Raw genomic sequence first — 22,500 nt, 5'->3', positions numbered from 1 at the left:
GAAAAAATACCCAAATACCTACTTTTAATAGGCACAATAATAGGCTTACGGGTTAAATAGTCTCTAGTCTTAATAGGCCTATGGCTAAACTAACCTAATCTAACCTAACGTGATGAGATAGGTGGAGTGTGGTGGTGAAAAGTGTGTGTGTGTGTGTGTGTGTGTGTGTGTGTGTGTGTGTGTGTGTGTGTGTGTGCATCATTAAACACCTGTAGCGGCTCCCCTCCCTAACAGGTGAGTGTCTTAGTGGACCCTTCGCTTCTCCATAGCACTCTGTGTGTATGTAAGCACTATGTGGGAAGACTGTTTCCACCTGGTCACACCTGTCTTGGGGACTACACACACACACGCACACACACACACACACACACACACACACACACACACACACACACACACACACACACACACACACACACACACACACACACACACACACATACACATAGCTCGTATTTGACCTTCAATTAACTAAACAACTGAATCATAAATTGTACGACTTACAACCTTCAATTAAAAGTAAAACTACAAACGTAATAAATTTTACCTTCTTACTGAGGGAATGTTTGTACGTCTGACAACACTCTTAGTCAGTCAGTGAGTCAGTGAGTCAGTGAAGGCGGACATTAGAGTGATTATCTCAGCTAATAACTTGGTTCTGTCGTCCTTATTTACTTTGTTATCTTCGTTAATAGTCATCCCTCCCTCCCCTCCCTCCCTCACTTCACCCTCCTCCCCCACATCTTATCCTCCTGTCTTCTTTCCTATCCCCCACTAATCCTTACATCATACCCAATTATTCTCAGAGCATTCCACCACTCATGACTCCACCACTCCACGACTCCACCACTCCACGCAACACTCCATATCAATCTTGCAATAGGAGAGTCACGTGTAGCCAACCAAAAGGTCAAACATCTGAAAAAATAGCAACAAAGATCTGAATGTGTGTGTGTGTGTGTGTGTGTGTGTGTGTGTGTGTGTGTGTGTGTGTGTGTGTGTGTACAATGTTACTAAGCAGAGGTGTTGTCATCACAGGCCAGTAACCTCCAGCGTCACAGAGTGGAACAGTCTCACCACCGGAGTCCTCACGCTGCTTCATATTGCTGTAGGTATTAGATGATGTAGATACCTGACCGTTGATTGATTGTTGGTGCGTCGTGAAGACTCCCTGCTTAGGTTACTTAAAGCTCTCTCGGCTCCTGATGGTGGTGTTAGGTTAGTTGAAGCTAGGCTTGCATTATCTTGATTTTTTGTCTTCTGTCGCCTTATCTTTTAGCTCTGCTCTTTAATTCTCTCTCCTTGTTACAGTACACACACACACACACACACACACACACACCTCTTTCAACATTCTGCCTATCCTACCGACCTGCAAAATAAGATGTACTACTAAGCTTTATGCTGTTGAGGTGCTGTGAAGCTGTGGAGTTATGTGGCTGTGGCTGAATAATACATCTCGATTGATCTTTACGTTTTGTTGTATTTGTTGTATTATTAGTATACCTTTTGTCCACCTGTACTGAGGAATGGTGAATACGCAGGGTCTGTGTGTGTGTGTGTGTTTGTAATAATAATAATAATAATAATAATAATAATAATAATAATAATAAACGGTTTATTAATAGAGTTGCAGCCGGTGGCTGAAAATATACAGACTTACATTTGATTTAGACATAATGATATAATATGCATTGAATACATTTACAGGGCTGTACAGTACATAAATCAGGAGTTGTTTATTATTTTAACAATAGATGGGATGGTGTTGTTCTTATATCTATCGGTGCGGGCTCTTATGGGCTGAATTTTGTTGTAGTGGCGGACTGTGCGAGTTGGGTGGGGGGCAGGAGGTGGCGATGGCGAGGGTGGTGCAGTAGTCCACGGCCAAACCTTTCCAGTGCTTGGTGGTGGAGGTCACTGAGGGATGGCATTTCCAGGGTGGAGGGAGCGTTGGTGTAGCCGGAGTATTCTGCACCGAGCATGATTCTGCAGGCCCTTTCCTGTACCTTCTCTAGCTGACGTTGTTGGGTGGAGTTGAGAGAAGACGACCAGGCTGGTGACGCATACGTTAGTTTGGGGAGAATAAAGGCGTTGTAGATGGTCCTCAGCTCTGGCGTGGGTGTCCCAAGTGACTTAAGTCGTCGTAGCATGTAGAGACGGTACGAGGCTGCCTTGACTGTGTTATTTACATGGGCCTTCCAGTCAAGCTTATTGTCTATAGTTACACCCAGGAGTTTGGCAGACTGCACCAGCTGGAGAGGATGGGCACCCACTGTGACTGCTAGGGCTTGCACTGGAGTGGTGGCGGTATTGATGTGCATGGTTACGGTTTTGGTGTGGTTGATGGTGTGTGTGTGTGTGTGTGTGTGTGTGTGTGTGTGTGTGTGTGTGTGTGTGTGTGTGTGTGTGTGTGTGTGTGTGTGTGTGAAATTTCGCTATGATTGCCAGTATATGAAACTCTATGGATTGATTTTTGAAGTAGTAGTAGTAGTAGTAGTAGTAGTAGTAGTAGTAGTAGTAGTAATTGAAGAAATAAATGCATATGCCGATTTTTTTTACTATATAACTGTAAAAATAGTATACACCCACCCAGCCAACTAATCAGTACAAGTCACGGCTTTCAGCTATTTACTATTTCTAGGTAATAACGTATTGCCTTTCTGAGTGACATCTCTTACGTGTGCCTGATGTATTGTTGCACCGCTGGCTATGTTCACCCTGTATCAATATTCGTTCACTCAATTATCGACGGATCTCAGTGAACCCCTTGGGGTACGCTCGCTGTCTCTCTGTGTGTGTGTGCGACCTTGGCTCCTTCACTGGACCTCATGCTACTTAATCTATTTTTGTCTCACTTTTCTTTTTTAGTATTTTATCAATATATTTCTTATTTTTTTTGTTTATTGTAAGAAAGTCTTTATACAGAAGGTCCCTTAAGATTCATTCCTTACCCTAGCGGCCAAAATGTGAACTACTACACCATAACATCTTCAGCAAGGTTCGCACGAGTTTATTTACAAAAACAGACTCACTTGTTTTTTGTCTCCACGCCCCGTATGTCATTTGAAAAAGAAGTATAGATTAAGTAAATAAATTATTGTAGTTTGTTGTACAACTGGACCAATTAACGCACGGCATTCCCTCATAAGTGTGGGTTTTGTCTCCTTTTGTTTTCGCGTGTTGAGGTTTCTGTATCTTGATTCTAGTTTGGTCATGCTTTATCACCACTACTACCACCACTACCACTATTCTTACCGTGTACCACTATCACGACCTACTACCATCACAACCACTACCACCATCACCACTACTACTACAACCATTACCACCATCACCACCACTACTACCACCACTACCACCATCACCACTACTACTACAACCACTACCACCATCACCACCACTACTACAACCACTACCACCATCACTCAAGAATCACGCCGAGTATGACGCTTCAGTAACTAAATGTGACGCTTCTGTACCTTGACAGCTACGTAACCCTGGACGTCACGACAGCTTACGTAACACCCTTCGCCGTCACACTCAAGGACTCAGTCAGTATAGCCGAAAATCCCATTGTATTAGTGAGCTATTTAAGTCATAATACAAATAAGACGGGTGCAGCAGGAAGTTTATTGGTCAGGAGACTTTACCCTTGACCAATCACGTGTAAGGTTTTCGTGATTTTGTAGACTTGAAATTTTGTTTTTTCTGTTTTGTATTTTGTGTTGTGAACCATCCACCCACCCACCCCACACCCACCCACTCACCCCACACCCCACCCACCCAACACCCCACCCACCCACCCATCTCTCACCCACCCCTTGTTAATGATACTCCCTGTACCTCGTGGACTTGGTGTCTCAGAGATTAAATCTATAACGTCAACGACATGAACGCGAAGAAAAGACTATGTTAATCTTTCTTTTTATTTTAACAACAACAATTTGCATTTAATTAAACAAGATAAAAGATGAAAAAAAAGGACAATTCTTCTTTTATTCTTTTGTTGTTATAAAAAGATAATGAGATACACGTCTAGTTGATAATATAAAGAGGTCACCTGATGATTGACCCTTTCTCCCCCCCTTCCACTTAATGATTAAATAATCTAATGATACCTAGGGGAGTTAGGTCAGGTTAGTTTAGGTCAGGTCAGGTCAGGTCAGCTTTTGGGTAGTTAACCTTAAAGTGAAATATACCCTCGGGTCAAACAGTATACCCAAGTAATAAAAAATATATACTCTTTATTTTTTTCATCCAGCCTTTATTAAAAACAGGTCGTATTCTGGTTCCATTGTTATCAGGGAAGAAGTCTCATATAAACTTCATAAACTGTAATTAAGCAAAAAGGTTCCTCGTTTTACTTCCTTATTTGAGCAGAAATAAGACAACAAAACCGGGTTATATTTATTGTGAGGGAGGGAGGGAGGGAGGGTGTGAGGAGTGTGAGGAGGGAGGGAATGAGGAAGGAGGGTGTGAGGAGGGAGGGAGGGAGGAGGAGGAGGGTGTGAGGGAAGGGAGGGAGGAGGGTGTGAGGAGGGAGGGAGGGTGAGGGAGGTGTGAGGGAAGGAGTGAGGGAAGGGAGAATGAGGAGGGAGGAATGAGGGAGGGAGGGTGTGTGAGGGAGAATGGGGAGGAGGTGTGAGGAGGGAGGGTGTGAGGGAGGTGTGAGGAGGAAGGGTGTGAGAGGGAGTAAGTTAGTGAGGAGGTGAGTTGAGTAGGAAGTGAGGGAAGAAAATGAGTAGAGTGGTGAGTGAGGGTGATTTGGCTGCCCTCCCCCGTGTCACCTCTAGCAACGCCAACACAACTTGATGAGCTCCTCCTTCGTCCTCCTCCCCTCCCCTCCCTCCCCTCCCATCCCTCCCTCTCCTCTCCTCCCTTCCCACCCCACATCGTCGTTGGGTGTGGTTTTAGAAGTAGTTAGTAGTAGTAGTAGTAATAGTAGTAGTAGTAGCATTATTATTATTATTATTATTATTATTGTTATTATTATTATTAGTAGTAGTAGTAGTAGTGGTAGTGGTAGTGTTGGTAGTGGTAGTAGGAGTAGCGGTAGTAACATTAGTCGTAGTGGTACTGTAACTACCACTATCACCACCAGCACTATCACCACTACCACTATTACCACCACCACCACCACCATCACCACCACCACCACCACCACCACTATCACCACCACCACCCATATCACTACTATCACCACCAACAAAATCTTCTATTACCTCTACAGTCACACCTAATGAGTCAATCAGCCTAGGAGCCATTGGACAGGACGGTACCCCCACACACACACACACACACACACACACACCTGACGTAGCTGCGTAAACTAATAAACAAAACTCCTGACGAAATTCCTCGCTTCATTCTGCATTAAATATTCCTACGTCATACACGACCATGATCCCCCCAGTGGCCACGTCAGCGACTTCCTTGGGGTGGGGGTCGTCATTAGCGTCCTCTGGCCAGCTGGATAAGTACGATTCCTGAAGGTGTTGTTGTCATCTTCCAAAGTGAAAATCGATTCATTTAATATCTATTTCGTGTTACTTGTGAGGCGGAGTAAGTCTTCCCTTGCGTGTTAGGTCTTATTGACTGACTTAGTGACTGATTGACTGTTTGACTGACTTGTTGACTGACTCTAAATGAATAAACTATCTGGCTTGGTGACTCATTGACTGATTTAGTACCTGATTGACTTAACACCTGACTGACTTAGTAACTTGTAAAATTCTGCTATAACCAACTAAAATACTTTCCATCCCATCCTCTGTCCGATCCTCCAGGCACAAGGACTTCTCCTGCACCCACGCCCCAGCACCCGACCGCCACCCCACCACCCGACCCACCACCTGACCCACCCACGACCCATCACCCCGCCCCACCCGCCCCACCCCTCCTCACCCCACCCCGCCCCATCACCCGCCCCACCACCCCGCCCCTACCCCACCCCACCACTCACGCCCTACCCCGCCCCACCACCGCCCCACCCCGCCCCACCCGCCCCACCACCCCGCCCCACCACTCGACCCACCACCCGCCCCACCACCCGCCCCACCACCCACAGCCCACCACCCGCCCCACCACCCACACCCCACTAACTATTAATGGTCCCCTATCGTGCGTGAGAGCTATAGGTGATTCAGTTGGCGATATGAATTAATCGATCGTTCGCAGTGGCACAAATTTAACGAAATGAACAGACGATAAAGATTATAATGCGTGACAGTTGTTAATGTTTGTACCGGTGGTGGGGGGGTAGAGAGATGAAGAAGATGGGCGTGGTGATCTTATTGTTCGTGTTCTTCTTGTTGTTCTTGTTCTTCTACTATCTCCCTCATGTTACAGCAGCACTAAAACTACAGTCTACACAAGGTTACAGTAAACATTAGACATGGACTGTACCCCTAACTGTACCCATAGCTTCCTGTACCCTAGGTTTCCACTTGCGTGACGCTCTATGAGAAAGTCGATATTTACGCGTTACTCCGCCACAACTCGCGTTATTTCCCTCACATTACATAAATGCGTATACGGACCATGTACTTGCGTGTAATATAATATAGACATACATACGTACACACACCAGTACGGAACTATCGTGATATATCTCAATAAGTTCATTTTGTTGAGCGTGGTTTTAAATCAGGGTCAGGTAGTTGGTCCCAGGTTGACACACACACACACACACACACACACACACACACACACACACACACACACACACACACACATTTTGGCAATTAACGACAGGTGTAAGCTAATTCTACACACCTGTCACATAAGTAGATTAGACAGGTAAGACGTATAATAATGCCTGCGTTGTGATTGGTCCGTTGAGGTAGTGAAGTGAGCTGATTGGTTGATGTTATTAAATTTATTCTATTCTGTAATTTCTGTCTGTCTGTCTGTCTGTCTGTGAGAGTGTATAAAGGAATTTGTTTATTTATTCCTCTGCTTGTCTGTCTTTCTCGTGTTTCCTGTTTATCTTCGTGTCTGTCTGTCTGTCAATGTGGTGTTGTGTTTTTCTTATTATTTGTTCATTGTTAGTTGTTTGTTTACTTATCTTTATCCCTTTTCTGTTTCATCTCTTTCTGTTTATTTATCTCGTTATCTTGTTATCTGTCTATTTCACTGTCTATTAGTCTCTCTCTCTTTCTATTTCTCTATCAAATCTATTCAACTGTTTCTTTCTTTCTTTCTTTCTTTCTTTCTTTCTTTCTTTCTTTCTTTCTTTCTTTTACTTGCGGCATAAGTACATGTTTCTGTTAACTGCGGCGGGGGGAGGAGGGGGAGGAGGGGAGGGGGACATCGATAATATAGGCTTGCGTGCGGTGCTTTAGGGCAGCAAAGGACAGGTATTACGTGTGTGTGTGTTGTGTTACGTATGGAATGTGATGAGTGAGAGAGAGTGGAGGGTTGGGGAGTGAGGTGGGGGGAGAGAAGAGGGAGTGGGGAGAGGTGTGGAGTAGCAGCTATCACTAGAAAGTCTACAGGTTTGGCGCACCCACATTAACTTCTACAACAGGTTGGCTTGCGCTCTCTCTCTCTCTCTCTCTCTCTCTCTCTCTCTCTCTCTCTCTCTCTCTCTCTCTCTCTCTCTCTCTCTCTCTCTCAGTAAAACAGTGGCCAGTATATATACGCTTTATTAACAAACCATTCCTAAAGATGTTAACATTAACTAGAGTAACATTGAGACATTCGTAAGGAGGTAAACAATATAGTTAACATGCTTGAGATAATTTCAGTGACCTTTGACCTATGTTGATGCCTAGGAAGAATTTCAAGGTAATTGGCTGCTGAGATACCTGTGTTGATGGGGTGGGATTGGTCGCCAGGGGGTGGCCAGGGGTAGGTGGCCACAGGGTGCTAGGTGGCCTGTGGAGCTGGGTGGCCAACAGAGGCGCTGGTAATGGAGACTGTCTGGGTATGTTGAGGTGGTGTAGGGCCGTGTGTTTGTGTGTGTGTGTAGGGCCGTGTGTATGTGTGTGTGTGTGTGTAGGGCCGTGTGTATGTGTGTGTGTGTGTTTATCATATTTCCGGGTTCATTTCACCCTGGGTCATGTACAGTATTGTCTTAAGTTAAGGAACACCCCAACACACGCAGTAATATACAATGAATAAAGTATAATTCTCATTAATAAACAAAGGTCTTTATTTATCTTTGGTAAGAATATGTGAGTGTACAAACATGCAATATGGAAATCAGTCAATCGATGGTCATATATTTTGCAGCAACATTCAAATCCTCTCTTATATTTAACCTTAAGTTGCATTTTTAATCGTAGCAAACTTTCTTATTATAATTTTCAGTATTAGGAAGAACTGTATAATTTATAGCAAATTACATAGTCAAGAGTGATAATATCGGGACCAGGGCCACTAAGTAAGCATAACTGCAATAACAGTCAGGCGCTTATGCTTGGTTAAGGGCCCCAATGTAAACAGAGACAGTGTTTGTAGGTGCTTCCTTACATTACTGCCACGTGTCTCAGGTGTAAGTACCATCTGTCTGTCTGTCTCAAACCACCCGCCGTAAATACACAAACGCTCTATATCCAAAACAATCTACGTTTTACTCTGAGTGTAATCAGAAAACTCAGCAATACCCATCAGAGCTCTGTCCTCAGTTATACAGCACTCAGGTGAGATCATCAATACAGGTGACCTTGGAAGAGGTGTCTAGGGGTCGACTCACGGTCAATCAATACCTGAGTTGCGTCATAAACATTATAGGTATGTTGAGGCCCCATAAAGTACAGGTAAAGTGGGCCCCATGGAATACAGGTAAGGTGGGCCCCATAAAGAACAGATAACGTAGTCCCCCCATAAATTACAGGTATGACGGCCACATTAGATACAGTTATGGAGGGCCAAAAATATTACACCTGTCTTAAAAGATTACAGGTGTGGTGGACTGGGAAAATTACAGGTGTGGAAATTACGAGTCATTTTTATTATTTGTTTTGTGTTGTATCTCAAGTAACACAGGTTAATGTTTCTTTACAGCTCAAGGGATGAGAATAAATCGAAAATACTAACATTTATGGAATCGTCTCTCGTATTTTCAATGATTAGTGTTATCTTTTCTTGAGTTTAATCCCTTACGAAAAATTTGACCATCTTGCTTCACGTGTAAGATCCAGAATGTGACTTAAGTAACTCTGATTTTCCACTTAAGTTCTGCCATAAGTAATTACGCTATTCGTATCTCTATCATAGGGCAAAATTAGCGTAGGAATCTTGGCGAAATCATATGCTGGTTTCTATCGGAATGTGTGGTGAAAATTTACCAGATAAACATCTACACACACACACACACACACACACACACACACACACACACACACACACACACACACACACACACACACACACACACACACACACACACACACACACACACACACACACCCATCCACCTTGTCCCCCCCCCACAAATTAATACACAACATATCATTTACACCTGAGAATAATTAATTAATCGATGAAATATATTAATAATACCTGTTTACTTCTCTCACAGGGGGAACGGCAACCCAATGTACGACCGTCGTGTTGTGAGAGGCTCTAACTACGCCAAACGTCTGGGCAGCGGCGTAAGTTTACCTATGCTTACCTGTGTTTACCTGTGCTTACCCTAAAAGTCTTGAGTCTTTACATGCGTTTAAGTCCGGGTTTTAATTCACATCTCACCTAAAGTCTTGGGGTCTTGTGTGAATTGAGATCCGGGGTCTTATTTCAATTTCCTTTTTAAGTCTTTTTAAATCCGGGTTTATGCTTAGCTCCCCCATCGAAGTCTTTGGAGGGGGAGGTGGGTCTTTGAAGAGTTAAGTGTTTTGGTCTTACTTCAACCCTGATATGACCTACATAAGTCTTGTGTTCATATTAGGGTCAACAGCTTCTCTTTATTTGTGTCTATATTATAATTTAGAACTTATTAGTCTCGAAGTTTTCTCTTTATTTAGGACCAAATGGAAAAGATTTCTCAAAAGATTCGTAAATTTTCTTGTTTTTTTTCTTAATATTGTAATAACTCGTCTAAACTAGTTCATTAATTTACAATATATAAAAAAATGCCAAAAATTATGTCAGTATTTCATTGTGACATCAAAACAATCAAAATGACGCCTGTATTGGATTGTGACGTCATCAAAACAATCAAAATGACGCCTGTATTGGATTGTGACGTCATCAAAACAATCAAAATGGCGCCTGTATTGGATTGTGACGTCATCAAAACAATCAAAATGGCTCCTGTATCGTATTGTGACGTCATCAAAACAATCAAAATGGCGCCTGTATTGGATTGTGACGTCATCAAAACAATCATAATGGAGCCAGTACTGTATAATACTCTATATATTCATTAGACGCATTCCATATCATTCCTACACACGGGGAAATAACTAATTAAAAACTTACGAATCATATGAGAATCTCTCTACCTTAGTATGGCAATGTATATCGTAGCCTTAAAACTTGGCCTTAATCAACAGAGCATGGTAGGAAGCTTAAATCAGCTTTCCTACAACAAAATCGATTAAATAATTCACAAAAGCAAAAAACAAGAGGGACTTTTTTTTTATCCCGATGCATGAGATGATTCGATTAGTTATATATTTCTGTGACGTCTATAAAAGGCTTCATTGATTCCTCTAAAACCTGGGTTATTCTTACTAGTTTCTCCCACCTTTCTACCGCGTGACGTATAGTGGAGGGAATATAACCCCCCTGCCCCCTTACCCCCTCACCTCACCTGGACGCTGCTGCAGGTTAAGTGGCGTTAATTACAGGTGGCTAGAGGAATGTAATTAGCCCGATGCAGCCCAGGGAGTTGATTACTGTCCTGTTTCATAATAAGCTCTCTTACCTTTGCTGCATAGTCTACTTAACGAGAGGTAAAAATTAATGATCATCGTTACCATTATTTACATCCTCTCTCCTCCCTCTCTCTCTCTCTCTCTGTCTCTCCCTCCCTCTCTCCCTCCCTCTCTCCCCCTCCTCTCTCTCTTTCTCTCCACTCTTCTTCTTATCGTCTTTCCATATCTCGTTACATACCTCATTACTTAACGACATCTGCGCCACCAAATTCACGATCACCTTTGCAATTTGGGCCCTCCGCTCCCCTCCTCTCCCCTCCTCTACCCTCCTCTTCCCTCCTTTCCCCTCCTCTCCGCTCCTCTCCCCTCCTCTCCTCTCCCCTCTCCTCTCTCTCTCTCCCCTCCTCTCCCTCCTCTCCCTCCTCTACCCTCCTCTCCCTCCCTCTCCCCTCCTCCTCTCCCCTCCTCTCCCCTCCTCTCCCCTCCTCTCCCTCCTCTCCCCCTCTCCCCTCCTCTCCCCTACATCTCTTATCTAGCCTACTACATCATGTTGCATATCGTACTTTGCAACAACGGCATCTAAATTCTCGATCACCCTTGCAATTTGGGCCCCTCCTTCCTCCTCCTCCTCTTCCTAATTTATCACACACACTCTTAATCGCTTTCCCATTTTTGATGATGTATATCGCATTACTTAGTACCAGCGCCGAATTGATGATCATGCTTGCAAATTTTACCTTGCAAATCATTCTCAGGAAGGAGGGAGGGAAGGAAGGTGGAGGAGGGAAGGAAGGAGGGAGAAGGAGGGATTGTTAAAAATGCAACTGGTAATTACAAGATTTGTACTTGTAACGATGAGTGAGGGTCATTAATCACCTTTTGCCTTCCTTCAGCCACCACGCCCATACCACGCCCATACCACCACGCCCATACCACCACGCCCATACTACACTCACGCCACACCTCCCTGCACCACGCCCATACCACCACGCCCATACTACACTCACGCCACACCTCCCTACACCACGCCCCTACCACACCCCCCTACACCACACCACACTCACGCCACACCTCCCTACACCACGCCCCCACCACACCACACTCACGCCACACCTCCCTACACCACACCCCCTTACACCACACCTGTTACTAGCGTCACCTTCCTCACCATGAATGAGAAAGAGGATGATGGTCACGGATAATGGTGATGAGAAGTGTGTGGTAAGTTGGTGAATAACAAGAAATCCACACTAATCCGTCGCTAAATGGGTGAAAAATGCGTAATCCTTCATAAATCTGCCTTAGGAAACCTTGGTAAGAGTTAATCCTCCGTAATCCCTCATTAGATAGAGAAAAGAGCATGGTAGTTAGTTATAATCCAGTGAAGAAGAGGAGGAAGGGGAAGAAGAAGAGGAGGGAGATGAAGAAGAAGAATGAAGAAGAATAAGAAGAAGAATGAAGAAGACTTAACCTTGAACTACATGCTCCCTCTCCTCCCTCTCCTCCCTCCCCTCTCCCTTCCCCTCCCTCTCCCCTCACACCTGGTCATCATTAACGCCCCACTCTTGTTATCACCTGTCATTACCGTCTACACCTCACCTGTCGGGACGCTGCCGTGTGATTGATGGTAATTTTCTCCCTCCGTCAGTTTTACGTCACGCATGGAGCTTTGTAGCCTAACCTTCTTCTGTCACTTTATATTGAGTTGATGGAAGAATCTCTCCTCCTCCTCCTCTTATTCTTCCTTTTCTTCTTCCTCTTCTTCCTCCTCCTCCTCCTCCTCTCTTCCTCCTCCTCTCTCCTCCTCCTCCTCCTCCTCCTCCTCCTCCTCCTCCTCCTCCTCCTCCTCCTCCTCCTCCTCCTGCTCTTCCTCCTCCTCCTACCCCTCCTCTCCTTGGCATATCTATTCAACAGTACTCAGATCATTTCCTATCCTGCTCAACGCCTTAAATATCAACTCAATTTAAGGTTCTTCCCTACCTGGCTGGATACTCTAATTACCAACCTTACCTGAGCTGTTCCCTCTTGCAGGAGTCAATGAAGGCCTAATAAATTTTCCTTTTTATCCCTCTCGTATCAGGAACTCGTAGATGTAGTTGTATTTCTAGCATGTTGTATTTCGTGATCTATTTTATACAATACCTTCATAGTTAGAGAGTCTATTATTTAATTACCTGGTATTTTTAGTCATATCAAGGTCTGTTTTACCGTATAATATATTTCGACTTGTAGATCTAGATATATATTTTCAGCATGTTGTATTAGAGAATTTATTAGTATTATATATATATTTACCTTAGTTACAATACAGTAGAACAAAGAATAAGAGTTTGGTCAGCTCCCTGTGATGTGATAATTTTTTATTATAATTAACTGGGAATGAAATATATATTAAGTAATTAAATATTAAATAGATTATAGGAAATAAATTTTGTGTGTGATCTGATAATTGAAGGAAACATATCGTTTATTTTAGTTAGAGAAATATTAATTATTTTTTCCCTGGTTAGAAAAAATTAATATAGTTTGACCTAGTAAGTCGTTTTGTGTTGTAAGGAGCTGACGAAACTCTATTTTTCAGTAGAGTTTTAAGTTATCCTGTTCGTGCATAGCGTGTAGACCTGTAGAATTTATAATATAATTCTCTCTCTCTCTCTATTCCTCGTCCTCTCACCCTCTTCCCGTTTCTCTTATCTCTATTTTGTATCGTTTTCTTGTTTTCTTATCGTTTATTTGTATTATTATTTATATTTATTTTACTTTGTCTGATTTTCTTTGGTTTTTTCTTCGAATTCTTATTATTTTGTGTTTTTATTTTTTGTTCATCGTCAACTTTTTCTTTCTTTTAATCTTTTGTTATTTATTATTCTCACGTTTCGTTTTTGTTTACAATTTTAAATACGTATTACATAAACGTATCCAATTGGTTTTGTTTTTCCTCACATTTTACTCTTTATTCTTTCCTCCACATCTCCCCAATTTTTCCTTCTGCTGCCCCTGCTCGTGCGCCTGCTACTGATCCACCTGCTGTTGCTGCTGCTGGTGGATCCTGTGCTCATTAGGAACATCCAAAGTGGAACCCGTACTTCAGCAATGCCCGCTCATTGGAACAGGTGAGTCGAGAGCAGCAGCAGCGCCGTGTTGTGGTGGCGGTGAATTACGGTACTAACCAACACTGTGATGCTCTGAGGCTCCAAGGGTTTGTTGATACGTAGATAATTGTACAAAATATAGAAAAAAAAAGAAATTAGGGAATATGAAATTAAATGATACTTAAATGTAATAAGTAAATAGATAGAATAACGATATATTTAATGCTGTAATATCTTTTAACAATTTTGTCAAGTTAAAAACAGAAAATTTGTCTTTGTAAACTTACTTCACCTGATATATTTATTCTCGTGGGTATTAATTAACTACTCAGGTATCAGAGTTAATTGTAAAGGTAATCATTCCTTCGTCTCTCAATGGCATGAATGGAAGTACTGACTCCCCGAACCTCTCTCTCTCTCTCTCTCTCTTGCTCTTTATAAGCTAAATTAGTCTCAGGTTACGTGACTGGGAACTTTTCATTAGGTGGGTCTTTAACTCTATTTGGCCTGTGGTGATTTCTTATATTATATAGTGATTAGTGGTTATCCTTGACAGCTGATGATGATTGTGATGATGATGATGATGATGATGTTGATGATAATGACCATAATAATAATTAAGATGAAATACAATGACTAGTTAAGATAATCCGTAATGATAGCTATATGTAAAATGCTCTTTGGTTAAGGCTTGTTTATACATGAGGCAATAGTTACGAGATACTTATGACACAGATCTTTAGAGGTTATTTAAGGTGAGGATAGCAAGTAATTAACTCACCTTGATTATTATTAGTCTGTTTATTTCTATGTGTTCACCTTCTCTCTGTCCACCTGATAGGAATTTTGATTATATTACGTCACAGAAAAACTTGAAAGGAAAGACTGATTATCCTACATATTGGAAGACCTCGACTCCTCCCCGTCCCCGTCCCCTCCTTCTCCTGCCCCCTCCTCCTCATTCTCCTCCTCTTCCTCCTCATTCTCCTCCTCTCTGACCTACTCCTGACCTGCTCCTGACTCTCCACAGCACCAGGAGGAACAAGGGGACCAGCCGACGCAGCATCACCAACAGTCGCGCCGTCAGGAGTTTCGGGAGAAGCTTGAGGCGAGGGCGAGGTTAAGAAGAGAGAACCACGGCGTCTCGTCCCTCTACCCCTCCCACGCCTCCAGCCACGGCCACAGGAACTACCCCCGCACCCACGTCCACGTCCAGACCGAGAACTATTACGAGCCAGTGAGTGTCCTTACCTGAGTGCGTGACTTACCTGAGTGTCCTTACCTGAGTGCATGACTTACCTGAGTGTCCTTACCTGAGTGCATGACTTACCTGAGTGTCCCTACCTGAGTGCGTGACTACCTGAGTGCGTGACTTACCTGAGTGTCCTTACCTGAGTGCAGTGACTTACCTGAGTGTCCTTACCTGAGTGCATGACTTACCTGAGTGTCCCTACCTGAGTGCGTGACTTACCTGAGTGTCCTTACCTGAGTGCGTGACTTACCTGAGTGTCCTTACCTGAGTGCGTGACTTACCTGAGTGTCCTTACCTGAGTGCGTGACTTACCTGAGTGCATGACTTGAGTGTGACTTACCTGAGTGCGTGATTTACCTGAGTGCGTGACTTATCTTGACTTAGATTTTGAAGCTGAAGCCGAAAATGATGAGAAAGATTAAACAGTACAGGTGTGTGGATGATTGGTGATTAAACAGTACAGGTGTGTGGATGATTGATGATTAAACAGTACAGGTGTGTGGATGATTGGTGATTAAACAGTACAGGTGTGTGGATGATTGATGATTAAACAGTACATGTGTGTGGATGATTGGTGATTAAACAATACAGGTGTGTGGATGATTGATGACTGTCGATAAATCAATAAACCAGTCTCTTATATCCAGGTGGCTACAGGTGGCTCACAAATTCTCCCCGCTTGAGTTACAAACCGCTATCCGTGCTTATTCACCACCCCCCAGCTGGTACACCACCACCACCACCTGTATGTAGGTCATTTATCATCCCTGTCTCTCTCTCTACCTCACAGCTGGTTCACCCTCACCACCTGTTTTTATTTAGTCCTCCATTACACCATCTGTCTCCCTCTGTCTACCTCACAGCTGGAACGTCCCCCGGAGATTGAGGTAGAGGTGCAGACAGAGCCGTGGGCAGAGGACGGATCCATCCCTCCTATAGTGTTCCAGACGCCTCGAGGAGTGGACGTCGACACACAGGTCTACGACAAAGAGGTCAACAGAGTCTTAATACGCTACTCACCTGTTGTAATCTGTTTAATTATGCACTGTCTACCTGTTGTGGTCTTTTAGGTTATACTGTTTACCTGTTATCATCCGTTACCTTAAACTTTTTACCTGTTGTGGTTATTTTGAAATATTAATCCACCTGTTGTAGCCAAAGATTGAAACACCCCCCACACACCCAACACTGTACACACACCCCACACACCCCACACTGTACACACACTTATCCTTGGGAACACACCTGTACACTTCCCCTCCCCCCACCCTCCCCAATTGGCGTATGTGATTAACGCAATGACTGCAATAACTTTACCTGGATGTGAAATATATTAAGGTGAAGTATGAGTAATTGCCTGAATTTCTAACTTTCTGTGAGTCATTTGTATACACCTGTCACACCTGTTTTATATTATTTACACTTGGGTTATAAATCACTCCCCCTCCCTCCCTTGCTCTTACCTTCCGTGACGCAGGTAATGAGAAGTGATGAGATTAAAGCTTGATTTACCTGAGGTCATAGTCAGGTATAATGTCATTAAGGTGTTACGAGTCATTGGTAAGACCACAGGTACTCAGTCAGGTGTGTCAGATGTGTCAGGAATGGATTGCTTGATGGCCAGGTGTGTCAGGGATGTATGATGTTGTAGAATGTAGGAAGTTACGTATATTATGTAGTCATACAGCGAGTATGTGTGTTTGTTATGTACACAGATAAAGTGAATCACAACGGGTTAAAACATATCGGTAAGTTTGGTCTTGAGTGCAAACATGTGGAGCGCTGAGGTACACATATGGTGGGGATCTAACACACACACACACACACACACACACACACACATAGTACATATGCAGTGCGTCATAAAGTACATGTACAGTGCGTCATAAAGTACATGTACAAAGCGTCATAAAGTACATGTACAGTGCGTCCACCACCACCACCACCACCACCACCCACCACCACCCACCACCACCACCACCACCCACCACCACCACCACCACCACTACCATCACCACTACCACTAACACCATCACCACCGCATTGTTACACCCCATGTCTCAGCACCTCATGTCTCAGCACCTGTGTCTCAGCCCCATGTCTCAGCCCCCCATGTCTCAGGACCTCACCCCTCATCTATAATACCAACGTTCGTGACTAACTTTACCTCTACCAGAATTGCTTGAGACTTCTGACCTACTCGGCAGTGCTTGTGTGAATGACCTGTTGTTAAATTGATCTATAATACTTGAGTAATATGGAAGGTCAAGCTACGATTCAGTACCAGTGTTGATAATCATCCGTGTATGACCACCTGGCCTAGAATAATGGCAATGTTTTAACAATTTATTAGAGACGCTGTTTTTTAAGGAGCTTTTATGGGGTAACTACTTAAATTTATACTTAATTTAGGGAATATTTAAAGTAGGGTAAAGGGTTGTTTTTATTTATGGCGTAAGGAATAACTGTATGAAGTTATTTAAGTTCTGTAGTTATTTAAATCCCATACTGAAACGTCTACTACAAACCTGAAATTCTCAAGACACACAGAAGCCTAGGTGAGAACAAGACCAAACACACACTATATCAACCATTCCTTCCTCAACCAGAAAAAAAAAAGATTTAATTTGTCTTATAAATAAACAATAACAATTACTATACACTCTCATACCCAAAAGTGTTTTAATACATCACATAAATAAACATGACGAACTCGAGGCACTCATTTAAAAAGGTGTTTATGCTCGTAAGGTCGTAAAGTGAAGCCCTCTCGAGCCGAACACCACCAACACGCACAGCCTTCACCACCGTCATAACACTACAATTGTTAGTCTTTCATTACTCATCGTCCTCACTACGCCCACCGCCCTCACTACGCCCACCGTCCTCACTACGCCCACCGCCCTCATGTGAATAGGGGGTAGGTTGTGTAGGGGTTGGGAGAGGATGGTGGTAAGGGATGGTAGGGGAGAAGGTTCCGGTAGGGGCTGGTGGGGATAGTAGAGAGGTGTGGCAGGGATAGGGGAAGGGGTGTTCAGGGGTAGGACGGGGCCATTAGTTGATATAGGACATAGAGAAGTAATTATACCAGGTAAGATGAGGTGATAATGACGCAGGTGTAGGTAATGTCGTGCCTCGGGTGATTGTAAGCTTGGCTGAGTACTTCCTTGTTTGATGATGATCGTTAACGAGGCGAGTGTTTTGTTGTGGTTCCTCACTGTCCTTATAGTGTGTGGTTCCAATGCATATTACACACACACACACACACACACACACACACACACACACACACACACACACACACACATAAACACCTTTAAACTCCTACTGTACTTAATTTAAACTAATTACTATAAATACCTCCATAATTAAAAGTATAATGACCCAAATAATACAATTAAGTCACTCCCACTAAATCTCGTCTGGGTTACTAATTCATCATCATTAGTGACGTTAATTGAGGTGAATGTATAGTACAGTTATGTGAGAAGAATGGTCCCTGTACCACTCGTGTTTGGAACTGTGTACCGAAGTTGTTATGATGTGCTAGAATGTAAATAATACGCGTATATGACCGGTTCAGAGGCTTGTTCAGTTAGTTCAGAGGCTTGTTCAGTTAGTTCAGAGGCTTGTTCAGTTAGTTCAGAGGCTTGTTCAGTTAGTTCAGAGGCTTGTTCAGTTAGTTCAGAGGCTTGTTCAGTTAGTTCAGAGGCTTGTTCAGTTAGTTCAGAGGCTTGTTCAGTTAGTTCAGAGGCTTGTTCAGTCAGTTCAGAGGTTCGTTCATATAATTCAAAGATTCGTTCAAATAATTCGGTGTGAAGGGATTATTTCTAAGGTATGTTAATGAGCTCTACACCTGTAAAGTCACTTCTATCATCACCTTAATTAAGAATGAACTAGTGATATTACTAACATTAATACACACTTCAAAAAACACCCTTTAATTGTTGACGCTCATTATAGCCTCGAGTCCTATAAAGCGTAAACATTTATAGCCCACCAAAAACACATCTATAATTCCTACTGTATAAGGTCATCCCCCTAAAAAAAAAGGAAAGTGGAATTATTATTATTTTATCACTAAATGACCCCCTAGCGCATTCCTCTCTCTCTCCGTTACAGTATTCAAGGTCGGCCACTTCCCATAACCTGCCTGGCTCACTAATTCATCAGCTACAATGGCAGTTACTGTGTTATTTGTGGCGTAATGAGAACCACTTATCTTTATGTTGTACCTGTAGTTTGTCATTATGTGGCTCTTGCGGTAATTGGAGGTAATTACTTGCCTCTTAACATAACCCTGCGTCTTCTTCCTCCACCGCGTCCGTCCATTTTCTCTTACAATGAGGTTGGGTCGAAGGGGAAACTCTCTCAGAAATGACAACTATAACACTTTAATAATATCTGTCTTAATTTATGGGTTTTAATACTTTTTTTCAACTTATTTTTGTTATAATTTGCGGTAGATTGTTATTATTAAACTTATACTTTACTATGTATCACACACACACACACACACACACGCACACGCACACTACATACATGCACCTCACTCTACCCATGTGTGTTTTGAGTCCATTAATGTTTGGTTTTTTATGACAGTTAGGTAGTTTAGGGGTGAAGGTTGTATACATATTAATAATAAAGTAAAGAATCCACGTTAACACCTGTGTGGGAGTTGGACCTTGACCTTTTAGTAAGAGGAACCACTAAAGGTAGTGTGGAGGAGGAGGTGGTGTGTGGTGGCGACGGGAGAGCAATACTGACCTACTGTAGTTTGGTCCTGGTACGACTCTCTCACTCACCTGTGTTGGCTCGTAACTTACCTGGATCTCTTGGTTGTTCATGTCAGAATAACAGTGTATGTGTGTGTGTGTGTGTGTGTGTGTGTGTGTGTGTGTGTGTTTAAATAATCATGTCACTCGCGTCCTTTGCACACTCAGTAAAGTTCACATAACCTTCTTGGAATCTTCTGAAGTTCAAGGCAGTTTTTAGAAAAATCTGTTCGTTAATAGTGAACTAACTCACATTACAGCCATTACACCCATTACAGCCATTACAGCCATTACAGCCATTACACCCATTACACCCATTACACCCATTACACCCATTACACCCATTACACCCTCGCTAGTGGACTCCCGGGAACCATTTTCTTTATAGAGAAACACCTGCATTAATTATGATGACGTTCATCCTCACACCCATTAAGATCTTAGACGAACGAGGACAAGGGCGAATCTGCCGGGCTGCGGGTATAGAACACAAGACCTTAATGCACATGTGGTTTATCACTGTCTTGTACTGTGAGCTTCATTGTTCCGGCAGGTTTAATAAACGATAACAGGCAGGTTATTGTTGTTGTTGTTGTTGTTGTTGTTGTTGTTGTTGTTGTTATTGTTGTTGTTGTTGTTGTTGTTGTTGTTATTGTTGTTGTTGTTATTGTTGTTGTTGTTTGTACCACCAGGAAACAGATGGGCATCGTGTGGTGGTGGTGCAGGCTGTGCGTGATGGATCAGCTGACTAAACCCGTGTTGTGGGTCCAAGGCTGAGTTAAGCTTGTTTATATCCCTGGTGACTTGGGGACCTTGGAGGGCAGTACAGCGTCAGGAAAGTCTTATTATGGCTTGGGTGGCCTGGGTGGCTTGGGTGGCTTGGGTGGCCTGGGTGGCTTGGGTGGCCTGGGTGGCCTGGGTGGCTTGGGTGGCCTGGGTGGCCTGGGTGGCCTGGGTGGCTTGGGTGGCTTGGGTACATTATCATCCTATAGCCGTGACAATCTGCCAGAAATCCATTGATAATCTTGCCTGGAGGAACTTCAATGCACTGATGCTATCCTCCACTGGGCCAATTCTTGTGTCATTGACTTGGCTCTCTCCATGACGCAAAAACGACGATAGTAATGTGAAATATTTATACACTAGAACAACTCCTGTCAACCACGGCTTCCAGAACCACCGCTACCTAACTACGATGTTGAGATGTTGATGAACGACTAAAAAAAAATATTTTGTTTTCCTTTACTTACCTGTTTCAACCACGTCAGGTATTTACGCTTAATAAATTCACCTGTTAATTGGTCATGAGGTTACCTGTGGGTCTTCTGTTATTAACTCGTATATAACAGGTAGTCATTTTCACAACACTGTTAACTACTCTACGTAACTTCAACGGTGGTAGGTTGTGGTAGTTTGTGGTAGTCTGTGGTAGTATGCAGTCATCCTCAGCAACGCAATACCACAATCAACAATGTTATCGCGATCTTTACCAATATTTCTACTTAACCCAGAGAGGAAAGCACCAGGAAGTAACAGAACGTGATTGAAATGTTAAAACCAAACCTTTGATCGATGAGCAAGTTGCCATGGATAATGTATTACTTTTATTATTGTGTTCCCAGGTGATGAGACACGGTTATTACAGGTGTTGAGTTCCTTGAAGTGTTACGTAATAGCAGTCTTAAGTAACACAGTTTAGTCTTAGTTATTAATTATTACTATTTTTTTAATCTGGAGAGTTATTGTGTTACTCGTGCTACTTTTTTGCTACTTCCGGGAACACACACCTCATAGCTTGGGGCCAGGTGAGATAATGTCCAGTTTCGACAGTAGCTTCTTGCAACACGTAATCTGCATTTATTCTTTTTTTCATTTTTTCTGTGATTTATGATGAATATATTATAAAAACTCTTGGTTTATCAGATAAGAATATATTTTCTATTATTATTTGTTAGATTATAAGTTAATGATTGTCAGTTTATTAAGGTGAGGTGGTTTTATGGTAATACAAATCGATTGTCAGACAAAATCGATCATCAAATTTAAGTAATTGTAATAAATGAATGACCATGAGGTTGATGATGCACACACACACACACACACACACACACACACACACACACACACACACACACACACTAACTATGTATATATGTCTGTGTTCTAAAAGATAAATGCCAAAATATTTCAAACCATAAGAATATTTTCTTTATAAACTCTGAAACTAACAAATGAACTTATGCATCACAAAGTCTTACTAACTGCAATGTTGTTTATGAGTCATGAGACCAAACACAGGTGAGTGTGTACAGTACCTGGGTATATGGTACAGGTGTAATCAATTATTTCACGTAAGGAATCTAACCTAACCTAACCTAATCTAACCCTTACGTGAACTACCATTACCTGAAATAACTACCTTGCGTAACAAACTACAGGTGCTGAAGTGATAAACAGCAGGTGATATAAAGTAACATTATCTGTAATTCAGTAAATGACATACATACTTGAGGGAGTAACGTGACATTTGTGAGTGAGAAAGGTCAAAGTGGTGG

General features: G+C 42.7%; 1 protein-coding gene across 2 annotated transcripts in view; it reads left to right on the top strand.

Moving 5' to 3' along the window:
• The window catches only part of LOC121858359, a gene marked incomplete at its 3' end in the record, with an annotated part of 30,161 nt that extends 13,999 nt beyond the window's left edge, over positions 1-16,162 (top strand). Inside the window, 4 exon segments of one of the 2 annotated variants that reach the window (XM_042354794.1) lie at positions 9,530-9,602; positions 13,889-13,939; positions 14,949-15,155; positions 16,034-16,162. In XM_042354794.1, coding sequence (XP_042210728.1) covers positions 9,530-9,602; positions 13,889-13,939; positions 14,949-15,155; positions 16,034-16,162 — 460 coding nt within the window. 2 annotated transcript variants of the gene reach the window in all.
• Positions 16,163-22,500: the final 6,338 nt, after the last annotated feature.

Source organism: Homarus americanus, unplaced genomic scaffold, assembly GCF_018991925.1.
Source record: "Homarus americanus isolate GMGI-L3 unplaced genomic scaffold, GMGI_Hamer_2.0 scaffold57980, whole genome shotgun sequence".
Taxonomy (NCBI): domain Eukaryota; kingdom Metazoa; phylum Arthropoda; class Malacostraca; order Decapoda; family Nephropidae; genus Homarus; species Homarus americanus.
This window is presented reverse-complemented; position numbering and strand designations above follow the sequence as displayed.